Genomic DNA, 23651 nt, shown 5'->3' with positions numbered 1-23651 from the left:
GATTATCAAAAACTGTTATACCAATAAATGAATCTCAGGTGTTCTTTCTTGAATTTAAAAATAAATGGTGATTGAAAGTAGGAAAAAAAGGCAAGTGCCAACCTTACAATATGTATAAGCTAACCCGATAAGGAATAGTTATATGTTCCTTTGAAATTGATAAGTCACACTTATTTCATGATTTAAAATTTTCTAAGAGCAATAAAGCATAGATTTTTGAACAAAACATTTCAAATGTATCATAAATACATCATTTTCTTGAAACTATAAAAAACTTGCCATGCAGTGGAGAATCCATTTAAAATCATAAATAATAATGTAAACATTTAATTTTGACAGTTTCAGTAGACCTTTGAATACAATTTTAATATTAACAGCTGGTTCATTAAAAGTAGTGTAAAATTATCCATATGGTCGAAATGTAAACAAAATTGCAGAGTGAACTTTAAAGGCCTCTGGGGCAGAGCCCCAAGGAAATTTACATCGTTTCTCTTTTGAGGGCTCACCTACAGACCAATACCTTTCTTAAGACACCCCTACCAAGTTTCTACGCCCAGCCGTTCTCTCAAATTAGCTGTGACAAAAACCTCGTTTTCCTCCATAAGAATAACATGGGATGGGAATTTAAAGGCCACTGGGGCAGAGCCCCGAGGGAATTCTCCATGTTTCTCTTTTGATGGCTCATCTACAGACCAGGACCTTTCTTTAGACACCCCTACCGAGTTTCTACGCCCAGCCGTTCTCTCAAAATAGCTGTCACAAAGAAAAACAGTTTCAAATTAATATATAGATAGAGAATCCTACAAGGCCGATTTGCTGCGAAATGGTAACCATTATAATCATACATTTTTCTGGGATTGATTCCAGTAACTAAAGTTATTATAATTTTTCTGAATTAAAGTTTTTACAAGGTTTACAATAAAAAAGCCAAGCTAATCTTTTTCACAATGATTGTATTTGGTAAACACAATTTGAATTTCCACATTATTTGCAATATTGCTACAATGTTTTTACAGTATTTTTTAAAAATCATTACAAACAGTATCACAAACTATAAACAACACTGACACACATTGGGGCTGAGTTACTAGTCCTAATTAAGGCAGATCTTATTTTCATCATAAAACAGTCCCTTATTGCAACCGATGACCTGTAATTTGTCTTACATTCTAGAGTAAATATTTTGTGGTTGTTGCTATGACGACCACATTGTTGCTATGACTTGGAGTAAAATATTGTGCAATAAGAAAATAGAATCTGTTATTGTTCCATTTAGCACGGAATATATCTCTCATTTTCTACAATCTGGTATTTAAGAGAATTAATCTCCAGAAATTCATTGCTCATTTGGACATTGTCAAGACGTGTGCAGCCTTTATTATTTACAATAGTTTATTATGTACAGTTTAATTCTAATTAACTAAATTCTGAATGTTGGAGGATGTCCTATAAATGTGGAAGTCCTAAAAGATCAATGAAAGCACCAAAAAAATAATTACACTGCCATCCAAGACCTAGAGTAAATTAGTCGCACCAGTCAAGTCAAAGAGGTTGAATTACTGAGCTAGAGATACAACCATAGAGTAAGCAACAAAAGTAGACTCCTCATCCCATTGTAAATTTTGAAGCTTGTTTTTCGTGTCTAGTTCATGTACGTCCACACTGACCGCTGGGGTAGACCAAATTTTGTTTCTATTATTTTAGGGTTATTTTCATGATTTGTGCTTTACTATATTGTTATACATATAGGGGAGCGAGCTGGCGTAGTGGTTAGAGCGCAGGACTTCAGTCCCTTTGGTCCTGGGTTCGATCCCCGCCAAGTCACCAATGGATTTTATCTAAGTGATTATGCCGCAACCCTTAGGTCTAGCCTGAAGTAATGTGAAAAACAATCCCAGGCTTGCTCCTAGCGTCCTAGGAAAAAAAATGGTTATACAACTAGGAGATCAGTTATAATTTATGATTATATCCTTTTTTTTTGGTAAAATGAGGTTTTAAATGACTGAAATAACAAGAAAAAAAATTTAAACAAAACACGACCTCTACAGTTGGACGTACAGAACTAACAATAAAATTGGCTTCAACTGTTCCACAAGGTTGACATCTACTAAGGGAGTATGTTTTATCTATGATACAACTAACTGCAGGTAGTACTGAATGAAAGAACCACAAGACATTGCCACCATACTAGGGGATAAAGTACATTCTACGTATTATATTTGAACCAGGGGATTGTATCTAAAGCCATAAGATAATGTGCTGAATCCCCTAGTTAGTAAAACTCTATAAACACAATAAAATTATGCGTCTCGATTTTCTAGCAGAGTTGCTATGTCAGTGCTACCCCCAGTAGTATTTCTAGCTCATTGGGGTGAATGGAAGAATGGATATTAACAGTTTGATGTTACACTTGTGGTGAAAATGTTGAATACAGCAATTTTCTAAAAAGAAGTACAAAATAAATACATGTTAGATAAAAGTTATTAATACAGTTTGAGTTCACACTTTAATTTACTTATTTTAGTATGAATGTAATTTGCCTTTGCAGCACAAAAATTAATATGCTTCATAGCGCTCAAGTGATTACGGTACCTAATTTTAGAGTATTTGTAGTATACATATGTAATTTTTGATATTTCTGAGATAAAATTTATTAATGTAATTTGCTACATAGCCACATAAAAGTAACAAGCACAGTGACAAGTGATTTTGTCTATTTTTAAGTTACTTGTTTTTTTGTTTAAGCCTTTGTTCTTTCAGAAAATGTTATTAAGAAGTCTTCTGCAAAAACAAGGTAGCTTATATATAAATATTTTAAGTTCTTATTTAGGAGGATCAAATTTTTTTCTATTGAGGTCAAAGAGGAATGTGTTTTAGTTTCCAGGATCATTAAGGTAGCAGTCATTATTTACAAAAACATGACCATGGGGGCTCTATAATTCTTGATTGAATAAAATGGTCCTGTCTTATGAAACTGATGGTCTTAGTTAGTAACAAAGCTACATAGGCATCTCACACCATTATTCATTCATATTTGGGTTAAAATTCGCACCTAGCAAAAATTCACATTTCAATTTCAATTGATAATGATTATTATATCACTAGAAACAACTAGATTTTTTCTTGGAAATAACGGTGTGATAGTCCGTTTCCCACACTAAAAGCTGTTTGATTATGATTTCCTGTACAAACATCTACAGACCTCTTAGACCAAACCACAAATATTGTACCTGGCCACCGTTCTACCTGTTGTCTTTTTCAACTACTGAACAACGCTTCAGTTTACATTACACACAACTTTTAGTCAAATGTTTAATTTCAAAGAAAAAATTATGATTAGACTAAATATAAAACAAATAATAACACTAAAACATTTAATGGAAGAAGCCTGACAGTAAATCTTGTACAAAGAGTTTTACTTTTCTTTCTTATTGACATTTTACCATTTTAAAATATATATCATTTACCTATAACTACCTTCCATATTCACATATTAGAATTAACGAACTAGTTAGGCTATAGACATTTTTGACACAATACAATACACAAAATTATTTCAACTGTAAGCCTTTAGAGGAACAAGAGAGTATCTGTGCAACTGAGGTATTTTCCTAAATTTACTTTAAACAAGAAATTTAGGGAAAGTTAGATAAAAACAAGATCCAAAACTTTAATTCACCAAGAAGCAGATACTTAGGACAATAATTTTGCAAGGTTCATTTTAGAACCTAGAGAAAAATGCAACACTCAATTAAAATCTACCCCTATGTTCCCCAGATGTCAGTAAGTATGAGAATGTCACTTATCATATTATAGGCAATCTAGAAAGCTGTGCTTTTCACAATTAGCTGCTAATGTCAAAGGGAGTTTTTTTTTAAGGGGGTTCAATTTCAAAACTGATAAATCAAAACGGGATGAAAGCAAAACATTATTTAGAGCTTCAATCAAATCGATATACTACACTTTGAAATGGCTGATGTATACTAACCACCCTTGCTGTGTAACAGGGGGCCACAGATCAGAAATCCTGAAAACTATTTAGGTTTTAGTTTTAAAAAAAGAGGTTGGCGGCCTCTTTTAACCTTGCATTTGCCTGTCCACATAGACTAAGCGCCCGTGCTTGGATCGTTAACAGCAAAGCAAGGAGTGAGCCGGTACAGTACAAAGGTGAACTGTACTAATAAAATGTTATCGGCAGGGACCAGGATCCGAACCCACGACATCGCTGCCTTGGGCCCAAAGTCCGCGACGCTACCGACTGAGCCACCGACTCACTATGCACAACCTGATATTAGTCTGCAGTCATGGTGAAATCGTGAACATCTTCCGAGGTCACGTCAAAACTTAACAACATCTACAGTTATGGCAAAATCGAGAACTCGTTCTGCGATCATAGCAAAATTGTGAACACCTTCCACAGCCACGGCAAAATCGAGAACATCGTCTGCAGTAATAGCAACACAATAATCATCTCCCACAATTGCTACAAAATCGTCAATTTTGTCTTCGACGGTCTTGTTACAATTGAGAACATCTTCTGCGGTTATGGCAAAAACGAGAACGTCTTCCCACAGTTACAATAAAACATAGAACATTTTTTGTGGTCAAGGAGAAACCGTGATCATTGTCTGCGGCCGTGGTGATATCGTGAACATGTTCTGTGGTCAACATCATCTCCCACGATTGCGGCAAAACCGTAAATTTGTTATCTTCAAAAACACTTGGCCTGATAATTATTTGTGGCTGTACCGATTACTTAGACAAATAGATGGCCCAGATTGAACTGAAAGTATGAAGTTCCCACACAGACCTTTAGTATAAGCTACACTTGTCGACCAAAAATCATGCTCAGGAAAACCAGGTTTTGCTGCCGGGAAAAAGTGTGCATTTTTTCAAGGAGTCCGGTGGCCACCCTGTGTAAGATCAATTATTCATTATTATTGGTAAGCGTCCATTAGAAGGCCGAAATTGAGATGGACTGACCAAGTATTGGACATCAGGATGATAGGTGCAAATGTCAAGTTAGTAGAATACAGATAAGGGTGGAAGAGTGTGTGTACACACGGCGAAGAATTAACTGTGATTTTTAGAGCCACGGCAGTAAGTAAGTATTGGTTATTTCTGACCTGCTTGTTTACATTTTGATTCTACCAGGAGATATCTGCTCGTATTGTATTACATTGTTGTTGAAAAGGCAGACTAGACACAACAATTAACATGATTCTCTGAAGAAAAAATAGTTTTGATGGTTACAGTTTAGTGACTGAAGAGGCAAAATAATAGCTTCCATGCTATTTATATTATTGTATTTTGACAATTACTTGAATAATACTGACCATTTTCTCCACAATGACAAAGTCAGCCTAGATTTTGTAATAAGCATGTAACCAACAGTTTTCTCGGATCGTTGTGAAAACAGAAAATAGAGACATTTTTCTAACCAGTAAGTCTTTTCCAGAAATTACATCACTTCGTTCGTTAATTCAAATACATTTACAACTCTAACTACACCACGGTGTTAGGTTTTAAAAGCTAAAACCACTTTAAAGAAAGCATTGTTCATTCATTCAAACTGAAAGTACACTTTTAAAACTCTCACCGTTCAAACCTGTTAGAAAACTTTTTGGTTAAATGCCGATAACACTTTTTGGAAAATAAACTTAAAGATTAAAATATTAATTATCATAGAGGTTACATTAAAACTATGAAAAATGTATCTCCAAAAATTGGACTATTATATCCAACAAATAATTATTTGTGCAGCTAATAACATTTATTTTGATATTCAAAGTTGTATAAGACTTTCCTTATTGGATCTTATCCACATAGTTAAATTATTGGTTAGAATACAGCATTATGTGAGTAAAACAGACCGATTCTGCACAAAAAATTACAGAACATTACTGAAGACAACAATAATCTTTTAATGACGTCTTTATCATAATTATATTCAACACTAACCACAAAACATACAACTGATAAACACCCTTCTAGAAATGAGAAAAACAATAGTAAGTATTTAAGCGAACAATTTAATACAATAATTTCATGTGATATAACGAGTGAAAATTAAACACTAAAAATATACTAAACAGTTATAATGTACATCAGTTCATTGTTAAAAATATAAATATATTTGTATTTAAAACACCAGTAAAATTTAAAACAATAACTTTTACATTGTATTACATTATGACTTTGCCAGTGTAAATCGTGAACTTAGTCGACTTCAAAACAAAAAAATAACTCTGATCATGTTAAGAGGGAAAGAAAGAAGAAAGGCATTTTGTTACAAAGAGTAATGAATAGAAGTTGAGTTAGGTAAAACACAAAATGTTTGGGTCAGGGGAAAAATGTCCCCTTCAACCTATTCTAGGACAAAATATTAGTGTTAGGTTATGTAACCATTTCTTGTACCTATATCCATTACCTCCTGGAACTTTTTCAGGTCAGCTATCTGAACTCTATTTTTTTATTTTTTATTTCCTAACAAAAAATTATGCATTTTGGACCATACAAAATATTACCTACCACTTCCTTAAAGGGTTCTAATTATTTTCAATCTACTTCTAAACATAGATTGACAATATGAAAAAAGAAGTTAGAAACTATTTCCTGTAACAAAAACAATTTAAGATTTTGAGCTGAACCAAATTAGTTGTGCTTGGACAAATCAATATTAATGAAAATTAAATAAACAGCTAAAACTATGGGCCTAACCACCTTTACAGATTCCCTCAAATTCAGATGTTTAATGATCTTAAATTGATGTCAATGAGAATGATAAGGTGCACTGTTATCAATATGTTGATCGGACTAACACATAAAATAACAATGAAAAACTGTTTACACGTAATTATGGACATGAAAACACAATCATCACAGCGGAAACAGTCAACCATACAATGTACAAACAGGACAGTAATTAAATAAATAAAAGAACTTAACCTAGTCTCCTATTTTCGGTGAGATAACGCTAAAGTAATAAAAAAAGTTGCTACAACACATAATAGGAAAATACAAACATAAACTAAAACAGGGTTAAAGAATGTTGAAGACTTATAACAGTCAATATTGTAATTTCATATTTGACAGTTGGAGAATGTAACAAAGTGATCTGAATCACACTTTTGTTCATGGTGAGAACTGTGGATCTCATTGTGGCAAAACTTGGGTAGCGAGCTGGTTTAGATATAAGTTTGCGACTTCAGTCCCTGAGGCCCCAGGTTCAAATCCCACTAATCACCAGCGGATTTTTTCCAAAGGATAATGCCGCAACCTCTTGGCCTAGCCTGAAGTAATGTGAAAATTGATACCGGGCTAGAGCCTAGGATGTGAAGGTGGGACAAAAAATTGATGCAAAACTTAATGTAAATTTAGATATTAGGTACTACAATAATTGGCTTCTTTTGAAGATCAAAGTTTTATTTTTGAAGAAAATAGATTTACTCATACTTATTTTTCTAGTAATGCATCAGTGATATTATTTCGAAAAGATTTTTTAAAATCATTCTTAGTTTAAAGCCAAATGCAAAAAAATGGAAAATAGAAAAAAATGGAGTTGAATTATTATATAGATTTTAAGTAAAATAGATCTCCAACACAAAGAGAGACCAACAAATTAAAGTGGGCTCAAAGCCACCGAGTCAATCACTATAATTCACGGATTACTATCACTAAGGCAACTTAAACTGAAGATATCATTCTATTCAAATAAACTTGAAATGTAAAATACATTGATTACTTATGAAAACACCTTGTTTATTGCTGTTTCATAGAATTAATAACCAAATACGCTATCCATGTATTGAATGTAACCAGTAATTTAAATTACACAAGTGACAATAAAAAAATACACAGGGATCCACAGTCTCAACTTAACCAATAGAGACGATTCAATAATCCAATTATTGCTTTGTTCCAACAAACCTGCCAGTCACACTTTAGTCTTTGGTACAACAAAACTTGATAAGACACTAGTCTGTTTGTAGGAAAACTAATAAATATAGTAACTTTGTAATATAGGTTTACGCACCGAACGATTAAACTAATCAAGTCAGTCAGTTTATTCACAGTCGCTGTCATCATTGCCCTCGGTATCGTCTTCACTCTCGGCAACTGCTGCGGCTTTCCGTTTCAGCCCCTGCATACGTTTCTGCTGCAACAGCAGCTCGTCTTCTTTTGTCCGCTCCTTGCGGAACTGGTAGACTAGAGGATAGATGTACTCGATAGCTTGCTGTACGTCGCTCACTGAAGGTGCTGCACACAAAATACTGATTATAGCACTTGTCCAAGTGTTGGAGTTATCTGATTTCAACATTAAAGGAAGGATGAATATAAAGTTTTAAGAACAAAACTAGGTTTTCTGGTTTGGGAATGTAGTATTTCCAGGTCAAAACTTAGTTCAAAAAATAAAACTAATTTAATGGTATCTAGTACATTAAAAAGTGATCAAAAACCAAAAATAGCTCCAATTCAAGAAAAAAAAATGTTTTAAATATTTAATTAGATTGATTATTGCATTTTTAACAGACGTGCGCAAGTGTTAAAATTTTGGAGCTGAGCGTATAAGCTTGAATAATCCAGCACCAAGTCAGAAAATTAGGCCGAGCTGATTTACTTTAGCATATTATCACGATCGTAGTGAGATTACTCATGATTAATGAGTAATTTTCAATTTTACTTCAGAATCATTTAGAATCAATTATTTAGAATTTAGAATCAAATTTCAAACTTATGATTAACAAAAACTGATTAAACCAGAATCAGGCATCATCGTAATCATCTTCCGTGATCAAGCAACGCCCATGATGATTTTGTCTCCGCTGTTTAAGCCTGCCTGGCCGACAGATTGTTACAGGACCCTTAATGTATCCTCTGCTACAAGTCTACTACTTTGTCTCTCGCTCAAAGAATGACAGTGGTCAGTGAACATGAAATATTTATTCTAGAGTTACTCTTTATCTTGTGTGAATCTAATCCTAGACAAAGGCAAGCCTGTTCTTACTAACAAATCCTGGACTAGAGTCCTTAATAAAAAATAATACCTTACCATTAAAGGTTGTGGAGTTCCAAATGATTTACCCCACTTGAGCTCCAGCACAAATGTACATTAAATTTATGCTTAGGTACATTTTAGGATTAAGCAAGTGTCTTAAATACACATGAAACAATAGAAACGTTACTATTTAGTGTACAATAATAATGAGAATTTTAGATCACGTTTAAGATTTAAGTTTTTGACCACTAACTAATGTCTTAAACTTAGTTTGAAACCTATCCTTATCCTACCTACTTGATCTACTATTTTCTCATGTGTTAAAAGCTAATTATGATAAGGTTTGTGCAATTTTTATCAGCTTCTACAAAATAACTATTCATTACCTGTCACAGTTATGCTCCCTGTAGAAAATATTTTAAGTGTTGCTTTTGGCTGTTTCAGCTTGAACGTAACTCCTGGGTGAAGTTCAGGCTCGTATCTGTGAGTAAAATAGTTTTGCAAAATGATTCTCTACAAGACCAAGAGAAAACAGAGCAAAAGACAGTTACAGAATATAAAACCATAGACAAATAGAATAAATATAGCCCGACAGCAGTGCAGATGTTAGCATAAGTTTCAGCGTCCATCGCAAGGAGTGTCGTGTAGTTATGGCACACACCGCTGCAGCGTCTGCTGGTAGCATACAGCTCCTTGCCTGCAGCGGTGTACGCCGTAACTACACTCCTAGCGGCACATCGTGGAATCTTCCTTTGACAGTCTATATTTATTCTATTTGTCTATGAGAAAATTGTACAATATACAATACTTAAATAACAATGAACTAGTTTATGCATTCTCAAGTACTGTGAAAACCCTACGGGTAGCCTGTGTAGGCCTACTTTGTGCACCTCAGGCTCCTTTTAGGTTATTTCCCATAAGCGATTACCATAGGTCTCACCTAGACCTGTGACCAGTTTACTTGCACAATCTCCGTTCAAATTCATATATATATATATATATATGTGTGTGTGTGTCCATTAATGACTCAAGCAAAAGTTACCCGATTTCGAAGAAATTTGGTATAAACATGTAAACCTACGTTTATTCAAACAAGTTAGCGAACCAGCATGATCAGACTATCGGAACGGGGGTTTATGGGGGAAATCAAAGTCACACTAGAGTCCACATCAACCAAATGTCAGTAACTGATTAACGTTGGCAGCACTTAATTCCTCTAACACGGTTGATACAAAAATTTTAAAAACTAGTGTTCTGTGGTTACGAATTGCTTGAGAATTTGCAGCCACTTGTTTTTAGCAAGGTGACAAAAACCGCTGGCTTTTTGTACCTATATTAAAGGAACCTTATGCAATAAAACATTTTACCTCCATAAATGAAATCTAAATATTTAAACTCAATTTCACAGTAAAATCTGATTGTTGCAATATTTTTTAGACAAAAATGGTTGTGTACCATTCCAAAATTCAGTTAAAAATGTCTACTAACTATATCAAATCCAGCATGCTAAAAAAATCTGTTTAACTTGAATCTGAGAATTCCTTTTAGGCATTTAGTGCTTGCTAAGGATAAACGGACTGATTAGAAAATTGATCGGAGCATTAAACTAAAGCGACTAGCAAGACTTAAAAAAAACATAATTTAGGCTAAGAATGCAATGGGAAACCATAAGTAGTTACTATAGGTAAAAGACGAATACAAACCGCTGCCATATTTTAGCTAATAGTTTTGAAAATCAAAACCCTGTAAATTCCTACTTCCAGGTCTAACAGTAGGCTACATTAGGTTAGTACATTATGATAAAAACTCACTCGGCTTGAGGTTTGTGGTACTCGGAAAATGCATTTATCTTGATAGCGAACGGCATAGAACACGTGCCGAGGACATTGACAATGCGGAAGTTGGCGAATCTGGTGTTGAAGCCTAGCTTCTGCAATCTCCGCGCGAACCGTCGTGCCGCTACATGAGACTGGTCCTCACTGGTCGCTCCGGTACAAGTTATCTTGCCGGACGACCAGATAGAGGCTGTAGTATATGGTTTGCGTAGCTTCATCGTCACCATCTAGAACAAATTTGTGAATATTACCATTCATACAGTAAGTACAAGTATATGGGTATTAGTAAGAGCTTAAACGGATAAAAGAAAAGGGTAAAGAAGTATGATAGTGGAGAGTAGTTTGATGGATTTGGAGAATATCAGGGGAAATAAAGAAGAGGAGCTAAAACTATAAGCTATAAGTAAATAATGTGTAGTATATGCTTAGGCTGCATGATAGAGGGAAAACACTACAATCAGACACAAACATTTTTTGAGCTGTCACTTCTTTAAGAGGGTACAAGAACCTCTGTAAGTTACATAGTTTGGGAATAGTGACACTAGGAGGTGTAAGTTAGGCATGGAAGTTATTTAACATAAGACATGAATATCCAGGGTAACCTTGTGGCAACTGTTGTCATGCTAACCTGTTGCTGCGAACTCCCTGTTATTATAATTAAGGTTTTCCTTAGCTCCGTTGCAATAACATTCACAATTAAACTGATAGGGAGGAAGACACTTTCTGATGTGCCAAACAAACTAGGCTAGGCCCTAGTTGGATGGTTCTTAAAAAATTGGCTGGTTGTAAAATGTTGTCTGTATAACAGAATTATCACTAGTTTTAATGGGTATTTTTGTTTAAGTAACTAGCTGCTCCATCTTAGAAAAAATAATATTTGATAGGTGGCTTCCTAAAAGTTCTTATATAGGATTCTATATAGTTTTTCCAAAAAATCGGATGGCCTACAAAATTTTTCACTTTTAAGGGTGACCACCAGGCCAACCAGCAAAAACTCATGAGTAATTCCAGGCAGTTCAGGTCATACTTTTCATACCAAACTTTCCAACCCGTTTTTACGCCAGCTCCCACAATGCTATTTAAGCGCTACCTAACACAGTTCGCTATTTTAGTTATCGAAAAAAGCACTCTCTCAGTTAAAGGAACAAAATTTATGATTAGGCCTAGGCCTACTGTAAAGTAAGTAGGCTGTGATTAGGCCTGACACAAGTAGGTATATTTTTTTAAATATTATTACTCTGATAAAATAACCAGCAAATTTAAAACTAATTACTTAAAACTGAATTATTTTTCATTCTAGGTAATTTTTTTAAAAATATGTCGATACCAAAATTTATTGATTCTCCGTAGCGTTACCTGAAAAATAGATTCTCAATACCGTAGGTACTGATCATTTTAATTTTACAAAAATTAATGCAGCAATTAAAAATTAAAAAAAAAATCCAATTTAAGTTTTTTACCTTTCTAAACAGATTAACCCTCCGAGTGTCATGCGTCGCTGCAGCGACGCGTAACGCACTTTGTATAGTGTCGTGCGTCGCTGCAGCGACTCGCGAACACTGTTTACGGCGAAGGCTCTATGACTAACTGAATCGGACTGTACTGGATTGAGTTAGGTATCGTTCTGTCCGTAATATTCTAAGCTTTCTCCAGAGGTCTGTCTCTAAGCACTATTCATTTTAGTTCCGAAAATATTGTAGCAGACAGCTGACTGAGCTGACGTGCGTGTATTTGTAAACAGCTAGGTTACCCTCGGACCGATGACTGATGTGTTTTATTACGTTTATCATTGTTTTAGTGTTAAAAATCAAAAGTAGTGATATACGTGGTGCATTATAAGAAGATTTAAGTGGTTTTGAAGTGCTGGTTGATGATCCTGAAGAAGTAGGTAGTGATATTGATGTAAATTATCAGCCAGATTCCTAGCTATGGTTGGGCTATGCATTCTTAGCCAAACGCTATGTACTGAAATCTGTTTTTTGCCCATAACTTTTTTATTTGCAAATCTACTTCCTTATATTATTATAGATTTGTAATCCTCATAAAATTTAGAACAAAGTGGCTATTTTCAAATATTTATAGGCCTATAATTTATACAATTTCATTGAGCGCAAACTTATTTTTTTTTGAAAATTTTCGAAATTATACATTTTTTTACCTAAAAAAATTTTTTTTTTTTAAATCTTCCTTATGTTTTATATATAATATTGAAGCCCAAGATTTTCCAAACAAAATGGTATATAGAACAGTATAATTAACATTGTTTTTAAGCTTCTCAGATCAGTTTTAATAAAACCTTGCAAATGAGCAAAAAATAGGCTGACATTAAGGCCAAAACACGTGACACTCGGAGGGTTAAATAAAAACCATATTAAAGATATGCATAATGAAGATATTAGGTACCCTACCTAGAATTTCAAAATAGTACAAATTTATTGATGTGCCATCCGGAAATTTTGGTCAAGCTACGAACTCGAGGTAATATCATGATCATCTAGGCCTACCACTGTCTTAGAGACACCATCAATGTCTTCCACCATCAATGCAAAATCCTGAATATCTTCCTCAGTAACGGAAAGATCACCACTGTCTTCCCTGGTCCTGATATTTTTTAGCCGGTAACGTAAACATCATAATTGTCTACCGTCACAGAAATGTTATCACCATCTTCCGCGGTCGTGTAACATTGTCATTGTCTCCCGCGACCGCGGAAAAACCATGAACATATCCCAAGGCCGTGTGGACATCATCATCATCTCCCGTGGTAACGGAAACAACATCATCATGCGCGATCAAGGCAAAATCACTAGCATATCCCATGGCCGTGTGGACATCATCAGCATCTTCCACGGACACGGAAACGTCATGGGCGATCACGGTAGATTAAACTACAGATAAAAATACTTAATTCACGCATAGCTCCCACTTTTTTCCTGGTTCAAAAAATCTTACATTCCCAGTTTTCCTGGTTGGTGGGCACCCTGCTTTTGCATGCGTTGTAAAGGTAGGCGTTGTGGTAGATTTAGGTACCTACCTACTCAAAATTTGGATATTCTAGGAATTCCAAATCAGCTGGCCTACACTCTGGTCTACAAACATAAATTCACCTGTATTAAAAAAAGGTGTAGGCTACCAATTTTATTTTTAAATGTTTTGTAGGCCTACTTTATATTCTCGATCATCCTTGGCTCCGGGGGTAGATAAGCCTAACACAGAATAAGATATAGGCTATCCATCTAAGCCCAGGCAAGCTGGAAGGGAGCTTATTTGTTAAAAAACAAATCAGAAAGCTACCGGTACGAGTTAAGATTTACCTACCAAAAATAATCCAACATGCTTGCTCAAGCATCAACAGTTTAATTTTAAAGCGGTATAACCTAAGTTACAACTTACCCCGTGCTCCCGCCTATACTCCACATTGACACCAGAAAGAGCTATTTGTCGAAGGTTCAAATGACACCGAACACTAAAGCTACACACCACGTTGTTTATAACAATGTCTATTTCCGGTTCAGGTTCTTGTTCCTCACAATTCACTTCACTTTCATTATGAGTTTGCAACGCTTCGTTCTGCATTTGTTGGTCTTCTGTTTTTGTCTGTGGCTGAACTTGTGATTCTTTTATGAGATATTGATGTTCCATTACAAGATGGTTGACAGCTCCGTTTGGCAGTGACTTCATCCCATTCTTCTGAATAGCAGTGGCCATCATAGAATATCTGTCAAGAAAAAGAACACCTTCAGAATAATAAAATGCAAATCACATGTAGCCTATTAAGTTATATATACAAAGTTTGAATGAACCACAAGCCCAATCATCCCGAATGAATAAATAGGCTAGTTGTTGAACGATTTAAAACATACATGGTAATTGCTAAGTAGACTGACAAGCAACTATCGTATCCTCATTTTTAGGTTCAAGAGGAATTCAATTGTATATTCCTTACACTAATGATGATATACAATTATATTTCAATATTTCCAATCCAACTTGTTTTACTAATCGATACAACTACCTAATACAAGTAAAACCAGAGAGTAGCCTATTAAATTGAACATAAAAATCTTAACTAATGACATCTCTATTTAGAATGACTTTTTCACTGACTGGAGACGAAAGAAAAGTCCTGGGCCATGGTAACTATAGCTTTTGCTTTTAAGCAAGGAACTGCTAACTTAATAACAATATTTTGTAACAATTCTGCTTAGTATTAAATTATCTTTGAAGAATTAAATATTCTTAAGGTTGTATCCAAGTAATACGGCAATTTACACAAATATAACAAAAGGCTTTACTAAATAGAGTTGAATACAAGTCAAAAGCAGCGTGAGTAATGTGAAAGTGTCCGCTGCAGTTTTATTGCGGATTATTGCGGGCTACATCAAGATTTAGTGTTCACAACATTTTGGAATGTAGAATCTGGACCTGCCTTCAGGTAAGAAAGTATATAAAACCACAGAGAATAGACCATTACAGATCTCTCACTGCAGTTGCGCTTGGATAGTTCAAGACCTGTATGTGTTGCAGCGCTGGTGTTCTATTGTCTGTGATAAGAGAGTATTAAACAAATCTAGCTAAACTTTAAGCTGGAAAATCACATAGAAGACCAGACTATACAGTGAGTAAACCAAATACAGTAGACTCCCTCTTATCCGGACTCCTCGTGACTAAGGCCAGTCCGTATAACGGTTTTTCCAGTTAAACCAACGTCCCCAAAAACTCGTTAAAACGGACCGTTTACTGTGATATTCGACTTAAATTTAGGAGAGCATTGTATTTAGACACGTGATCATTGGTCTCAAATCTTTCCCATGAGATCAGTCGTTTCAGTACCTCCCACTTCCTGCCGATCTAGTCCGGTTAAATTAATGTGTTGATAAAAGTTGTCCGGTTAAAGAGATGTAATTTTCGCCGAGTGTAGTCCGGTCAAAAGGTGTCTGGATAAGAGGGAGTCTACTGTAGTGGTCAGAACAACACTGTTTACAGTTTTTGTTTTTTTTTGCATGTTGGTTCTGACTACCGGTACTCTACAGGTTTTCTTGTGGTTATTCTATGCGATTTTTCACCTTTAGCTGGGTTTGTTTATTAATCTTGTTATATTTTAGGTACTTCTTCACCTGGGGACGGGATTCCAGATCACGTAATGATGTAATAACTTTTTGTCACTAGTTAAGATGGAAATTGTCTGCAATAATCGCAAGAATACCATATATTAAAAAAAAACACTTCAGTAAAAAACACTTAAGGCATCTCACTTTAACCATCCTTCACTCAAATTTGGATTAAAATACACACCTAGGTTGTGTTCACATCGGCAATACAATATAGTAGGCCTAATGGTAATATTATGTTTCGAGGGTACTCTTAAAACATTTGATTCAAACTATAGGCCTATTTTGAAACAAAGTTAGCCTACTTAAGTAATTTTTGCTATCCCAGTTTCGAGAACTTGGATTAGCCTATATTAGATTTAGCTTTGTTGCCGTTTCCCAAGTTCTTGTATAGCCTACCGGTACTGCAGATAAATTACATTGACTAAGTTACAAGATAGAGCATACAAATCAAGTTTGAGAGTCAACATTATTTATAGATGCTACTATGTTGAGCCACCATCATTTATGTAATAAGTAAATTGGTAACCACTTATTAATTCTTGGACAGGCAAGTGATTTAAGACAAGCTAACATTATAAAATGAAGCAGTTAATTTTAATTTCTGGTGTTTTTTTATTGATTTTTATTTTGAAATATCATACGGTAACAAATTACTTCTAGGAGCATATATTTTATATACAAAATTGAGCACACTTATGAAACCCAACCCATTACAAAATGTAACAATAGGTTATAAGAATCAAGAATAAGTTATTTATTGGACAAGATTTTATTTATAAGCATTTAAATATGATAAATTTGAACACAGTTTGTGCTCTAAGAATATTTTCACATCTTTTAAAATTAGTTGTTTAGCTCGGGGGGGAACATAAAATTCCACCTATCAAAAGCACTTCTGCAGAGCGCAGGAAGATAGTGTGAACCTTTTAATGTACAAACATCTATCTCACACGTCTATAGAATCAGCAAAATACTTTTTTTTATCACCAAATGCTAAAAATGTGACATTAGGCCTAACTTACAGTTAAACGTTCATGCATTTATTTGTTCATAGCTTTTACCTACTCGTTGAATCTAACACTTGTTGTATAATAATAATGTTAGAAACAAGTAGGCCTAGCGGTAACTTAGTTAATTTATTCTTCCCTATTATAAAATTACGTTTAAGTTACAATGAACCTATTGAAATAAACACTCAAATGACTTCTTGCCACAGGAGCTTACAAGAATCAATAGCCGAACTGAACTCATAAGTTATGTTTGATTATAATCCAGGTATACCAGAGCAACCTCAACATAATAACCCTTGGTATAGCAAATTGTTTAAAACAGTGTACAAATTTCAATTTTCTTCAAATTCCCTAGAACATTGTCATATGAATCAATGCTAATTTTACCTCAAAACAAATTAAACTGTAAACCTTCGTACAACAAATTTTAAGACTACAGTATGATTTTAAAAATCAACCTCAGTTTAGCAAATGTCTTGTGGTTGGTAATTAATTACCAATCCTCTATATCAAATTTCACATCTCTACAACAAAATTCCTTCCAATGTACCTCTATATAATGGACGTACTGTAACATAAAAAAAGAATCGTCCCTCAACATGAGAGCTCAGTCATAGCAGACAAGTTTGTTTCAGTTTGTTAGGGACGATTAACAGCAAAAAAAGAATCAGTATTCCCTGATGACTAACAGGACCAACAAAGTTCTTAAATGCCTTCCTTGACTATATAACTTAAGGTTGGTAGCCTAAGTGATAATTTGGTGAAATAGATCACCGAATTGTATTGCTCAATGGACTTAGTTACGTGAGCAAATTACGAATTCAAACATGAAGTTAGTTACGAGAACGACTCTGGTGATTGAACGAGTTATTATTAGCACACGTTCACTTTGGTTTTAACCATGTACAAGGAACAACTCTCGTTTATTTCAATTATTTTGTTATAAATTTATTTGCACGTTATTTTGTTCAAAATTTGATCTCAACTCATATTTCGAGTAACTTGGCTGTGATGATCACTTCTTAAAGGCCAGCTAATATAGTTAATGCATTGTTGTAATTATAATCTGAGCCAAAAAACTCAAAAATATAATTAAATTTACAAAATAGTTAGAATCCTGGACTACCTCATTGATGGCTAGGCTATCTGGACAAATTTAAGATGTGTGACTAGTTTTGGGTGAGACAAACACGACTACGCTTTTTACGAAACCACGATATTAGGTTATAAGTTAATCAATTTTGTCCCGGCACTGGAATTTACGTCACATTTTATGTCGGGCTGAACAGGGACATACATTGTAGGACGATATTAAATAATTAATTTTGACTCTATATATAAAATTATGTCACAAGTTTGTATCATTTTGATTCAGTGTGACCATGAATGTTATTTTTTAACATGTCTAATCAAAGATATATGATTTACACTGATCATGATAGTGAAAAATAAATACAAGGATTGTCATTATTCCTAAACATTTAAGTTGTCCTATTGTTATAACTTATTATTTATATAACTAAGCTTAAATTTGTTATTTTGAATAGATTTCTAAAAAAAAAAAAAACATTGTCCTAAGTACAAGAACATTTTTAATGGTAAGGAATTGGGATTAAAAGTTAGATCCTCAATTAAGTATACTGTAGGCCTAATTCCAAATAAGTTAAGTTTACTGGATTATTTAGTCATAGTAAGTATAACTTATGTTTAAATATTAAAACAGTACCGGTAAGTTAAAATCATTACAAAGACATGAAATGATGCTCAACTTACCTGATATTTAACTGTATCAATTAGATAAACAGCGTGACCATTATTGTAATTATTTGGGTGCGACTGACGGAGGGATAAGGGCAATATTCCATAGGAATAGATCAAATTGGCTGAACTCATTGAAGTATAATGCATCTTAAGTTAATACTAACTTAAGCGCCTAAGTGCAGTTTTAAATAGCCACACCTCTTCAAACTGTGTTAAACATGAGAGGTTAGGACATTTTACTTAAATTATTGGTATTTTTAAAGAGGGTTTTTAATAGCCTACCATATAACTTAAGTATGATAATATTTTTGTTGGGCATCACTCACCTTATTGAAGTCACGAGAACGTAGTCCTTGTCATGTCACAATTATACACAGTTCATTGCACATAAAAATATACAAAAATAAAAATAAAAATAAATCCAAATTTAAAATATCAGACAAAAGTTCTCAACACCGACGTTTCGCCGCACCAAAATCAACGTGCGGCGTTTTCAAGGTTATTTCTCTTCTCACGCAATCGTTGTGAGCGCCTAACCACGACTGACGACCCCGGTGGTGGAGGAGGGGGAGGGGGGACTCTGTTATCAAGAACAGCTGATGGCATTATCTTCTTTTGTTTAGATTTTTCTATGCATCCTTCAATTTCTTTCTCTATTAGTGTATTGTAAACCGGGCTGATATCAATGGATGCGTTGGCTAATGAATCTTGATCTGAAGTAATAAACAAAGATTCATTAGCCAACGCATCCATTGATATCAGCCCGGTTTACAATACACTAATAGAGAAAGAAATTGAAGGATGCATAGAAAAATCTAAACAAAAGAAGATAATGCCATCAGCTGTTCTTGATAACAGAGTCCCCCCTCCCCCTCCTCCACCACCGGGGTCGTCAGTCGTGGTTAGGCGCTCACAACGATTGCGTGAGAAGAGAAATAACCTTGAAAACGCCGCACGTTGATTTTGGTGCGGCGAAACGTCGGTGTTGAGAACTTTTGTCTGATATTTTAAATTTGGATTTATTTTTATTTTTGTATATTTTTATGTGCAATGAACTGTGTATAATTGTGACATGACAAGGACCACGTTCTCGTGACTTCAATAAGGTGAGTGATGCCCAACAAAAATATTATCATACTGAAGTATTGACCTCACCTAATATACCATGTCGTTTAAGAATACATATAACTTAAGTTACTGTACTTAGGCCTGAGGCTAACTTAATTTTTGTCCATACTAGGCTTAAGTTATAACTTATAATAATTGTATGCATCAAAATAAAAACAGTAGGAGTGCCAAAACTTAACCTTTATGTCTCCCTTTAGAACCGTATTTTTGTACATTTGCTTTTTTAAGTTAAGTCCTAGACCCATTCCTTTGGTTAAAAATGATAACTTAGGCATTTGAAGAGGATAACATGGTAATTATTCCGTATAGGTGCCTCCAAACGAATTTTTAATTTTGATATCTCACTTTATAGTTTTTTACCTCCTGAATCCAAATATACCATTATTTTTCACAGCTGATGAATATTTCTCAAGATATCGCCGTAATAATATACAACATTACAATAAACAAGGTGTGATGGATGCCATTTAAAAGTGGAATGTACTATGAGTATTTTATCCTTATTAATGATTTATTGATTTATATTTCGCCGTTTAGAAATTACATACTAAAATGGTGCTATTCTAACATAACCTAACCTAACCAAACCTCTAGAATGTGTAAGCAAACTCCTTTAGATGTCAAAAAAGGCATGTCAGGGTGATAGGTCGTGCTTTATGCGAATTGGTGACTGCATTGAGTCCTTTGAAGGTAGGTTAGATTAGGTAAGTTAAAGTTTAGGTTATAATGTATCAAGTTGTTAGTTTATGCTACCTGCAGACTATTTTTGTAAAATTAAAATCCAGAAAAAACACTTCAAATTACTATTTCAAAAATGCAAGCATTTTTGAAAAAGTAATTTGAAGTGTTTTTCTCAGGATTTTAATTTTACAAAAACAGTCTGCAGGCAACATAAACTAACAACTCGATACATTATAACCTAAACTTTACCTTCCTAATCTAACCTAACTTCAAAACACTTAATGCAGTCACCAATTCACATACAGCACGACCTACCACCCTGACATGCCTAAATAAGAACTACAAGTAATTAGTCCACCAGTCCATCTATATCTCCATAATGTGACGAAATTCCTATTATAGAGAACATTAAGTTATTTGACTACAGAATCACTTGAAATGTTATCCATCCTATCTTGTTTATTGTAATGTTAAGCATGTTTTACGGCGATATCTTGAGAAATATTTATCAGCGGTGAAAAATAATGGTATATTTGGATTCAGGAGGTAAAAAACTATAAAGTAAGATATCAAAATTAACAATTCGTTTGGAGGCACCTATACGGAATAAATACCGATAACATTTTTGGATTTCTCATGAGATATGAGAAAAACATAACTTAGGCCTATTTAACTTACTGTAAGTTAGATCATGCTTAGCCTAAGACAAAAAGTTAGGACTAGGCCTAAGTTATTTACCAAGTGAAATTATTTGTCACTACACCCATCTGTAATAGGCCTTTTGATTTACATTTTCTTAAAAACGTTAGGTGCATTGACTGAAGAATAAGTGGAGTGTTAAACATACCAATGTTTTACTTTCCAAACGATATGGTCCATGATGGGATGGATTTGAAGTTGTGTGAAATTGGGTCTAGGCCAAACTAACAGGTCTCCCCTAGGGCTACTTCAACTCAAAAGAGCGTTTAAATTTTTTGGAAATACAAGTGAACTCACAAGATGAATTTATAAAACAAAATTTATAACAGTTGTAAAAATTATCACCATTTGTTTTGAAATCACGGCACCAAAACCCATAACTTTATCTGAACGACATAACACCTTAGCACATTTTAATAATGCACTAGGCCTACTGTTTTGTCAAAACACCCACTTTAGTTTAATCTTTATATTCTAATACACGGTTTCAGACACACGCAAAGAAAGTGCCAGTGACACAATTGAAAAAAATATAAATTACTTTTATTCCCAAATGAATGTGAACAAAGACGAGGGTTTGACAAAATCCTACACAACAACGATCCGAAGGGCAGAACTGTTTTACAGAATGCTGAACAAAAATGACTAAACAATTTATACATTTATTTAGGGATACTTACTGCAAAATTATTCCGAGCAAAGAATCTAAGTTGTAGTTAAATTGTAAAACTATAAAACATTACTAAATACTAATTTCGACAATGGATGAGAAACCCATAATGTTGTCAAGTCTGCAAGTGAAGTCCCAAATTCTGCATCTGATTTCTGATTTCTGATCTGTCCCTGTCCACCAATCTGCAACCTCAACCTGTGTAGCATCCCTGAACGACTGCACCTGCACGCACTGCACATGAACACCACGAAGTTTTTAGGAGCAAATTTTCAGTGACGTTTGATTAGCATTGGTTATAAAAACAATACATTTATTTTAAGAGTGTTTATTGAATTTCTACTGTAGTAAACATGTTGATTGAAATCGACCATAATAATGATTTGGATATTATGGTAAGGTAAAAACCCATTAACATTTTTTTTTTTTTTTTTTTTTTTACATTGCACTAAACGACACTACACTCGGTCTACTGCAATGTAAATAAATAAGTTTTTAATAAACTGTACTCCTGATGATGCCTCAGAAAAAAATAATAAATACATCACTCAATATTTATTTCTCCACAAGTAATTCAGTAAATTTTTAATATAATTTAGGATCTAAGAAACAAATTATTTATAACCTAACAATGTACATACAAAATTATAAGTAACTTATTGTTAATTAATTAACGAAAAACAATTTGCCAAGAGAAGAACGAAACTTCTTCTATGTGTGGTATGGGAGCAAGGCCTCACTAGTTTTTTTTCTTTTTTGGGGAATTGATGGGCGTTAATTAAAACTTATGTAAAGAAAAAAACTCAGACTTTGACTCTCATATATTTAAATATTATATTTAAATATATTTACTCCTTGCAATGCTCTTTAATGAATTCTTTACAAATGTTGGTTGCCCCTAGGTTGGAAGAACTCTAGAAAATAAAAATATCAGACAGAGCTTTTTGGCAGTGGAAGCTTGATGTTAATGAAAAATATGAGTGGACCCTGCAAAATATAAATATTCCCCAAAGGTCCTTAGGGGACGCCCCTGGCACTGCTTGTAGTTCTTCCAATAAAGTAATACCTTTAATGAGATCAATTTACCAGTCTTAATTCTACACTGAATTTACTTGCTCACTACTACACTAGTGACTAGTGTTGCACTTAAAAGGTGAATCTTTTGTAGTGGCTTATGATTTACTGAATTACCTTTTGTTTATCAATTACTATTGCATATGCTAAAATACCAAGGTTATTGAGAACTAGAAGTGAGTAACAATTTGAATTTATTGCACAGAATTTAATAATACACTTATTTCAGATTACAGTCGTTGTTGTGTTCTTTCAAGTAAAAATGACCTAGAGATACACAATCAGTTGGAAATTTATTGAAACTGTTGAATGGATTTATCAAAGGGGAGGTATGGTGCGGTTTCACACCGATCTCGAAAGTATCAATGGAAGAGTGGTATTTAATCTAATGGTTGAGATGACCTGTACCAAGCAAATCCTTTCGTTGGCCAACGATTAAAAGCGAAGGTCGTCTCGCAGTCCAACTGATTGAACAATATTGTATTCAATCGTAGTAATGTTTATCAGAATGTTGCTTTATTATTTTATAGCTAATTTGGCACTTTGGTGGTTCATCTATGTTCAAACTGGCACAACTTCCAACAACACTTCCGTATCAATCGAACCAGCTACCTGCTCCCTTCTCTGATAATAATTTGTTTCCCCCAAAAGATACTGACTGTGACACTCTTTAAAAGAATT

The 23651-nt window shown here is 34.2% G+C and overlaps 1 protein-coding gene across 1 annotated transcript; it reads right to left on the bottom strand.

The window, feature by feature from the left end:
• Positions 1-935: 935 nt before the first annotated feature.
• LOC128999824 (TATA box-binding protein-like 1) lies at positions 936-22082 on the bottom strand. The gene is made up of 5 exons (XM_054426520.1): positions 21907-22082; positions 14227-14551; positions 10810-11060; positions 9385-9479; positions 936-8259 (listed from the first exon to the last, which is right to left on the bottom strand). The coding sequence occupies exons 2-5, from the start codon at positions 14542-14544 to the stop codon at positions 8066-8068; spliced, it is 858 nt and encodes a 285-aa protein (XP_054282495.1). The 5' UTR covers positions 14545-14551; positions 21907-22082; the 3' UTR covers positions 936-8065.
• Between the last annotated feature and the right edge of the window lie 1569 nt (positions 22083-23651).

The sequence above is a fragment of the Macrosteles quadrilineatus genome, unplaced genomic scaffold (assembly GCF_028750875.1).
Source record: "Macrosteles quadrilineatus isolate MER2022 unplaced genomic scaffold, UCM_ALF_1.0 Scaffold_8__2_contigs__length_117827958, whole genome shotgun sequence".
Lineage (NCBI taxonomy): Eukaryota > Metazoa > Arthropoda > Insecta > Hemiptera > Cicadellidae > Macrosteles > Macrosteles quadrilineatus.
This window is presented reverse-complemented; position numbering and strand designations above follow the sequence as displayed.

Excerpts from the sequence above, each read along its gene's own strand:
- LOC128999824 (XM_054426520.1), bottom strand. The coding sequence starts at position 14,544 with ATGATGGCCACTGCTATTCAGAAGAATGGGATGAAGTCACTGCCAAAC. Across the intron at positions 11,061-14,226 it reads AGTATAGGCGGGAGCACGGG|ATGGTGACGATGAAGCTACG; the intron begins GTAAGTTGTAAC and ends AATTTGTTCTAG. Across the intron at positions 9,480-10,809 it reads TACCACAAACCTCAAGCCGA|ATACGAGCCTGAACTTCACC; the intron begins GTGAGTTTTTAT and ends TTTTACTCACAG.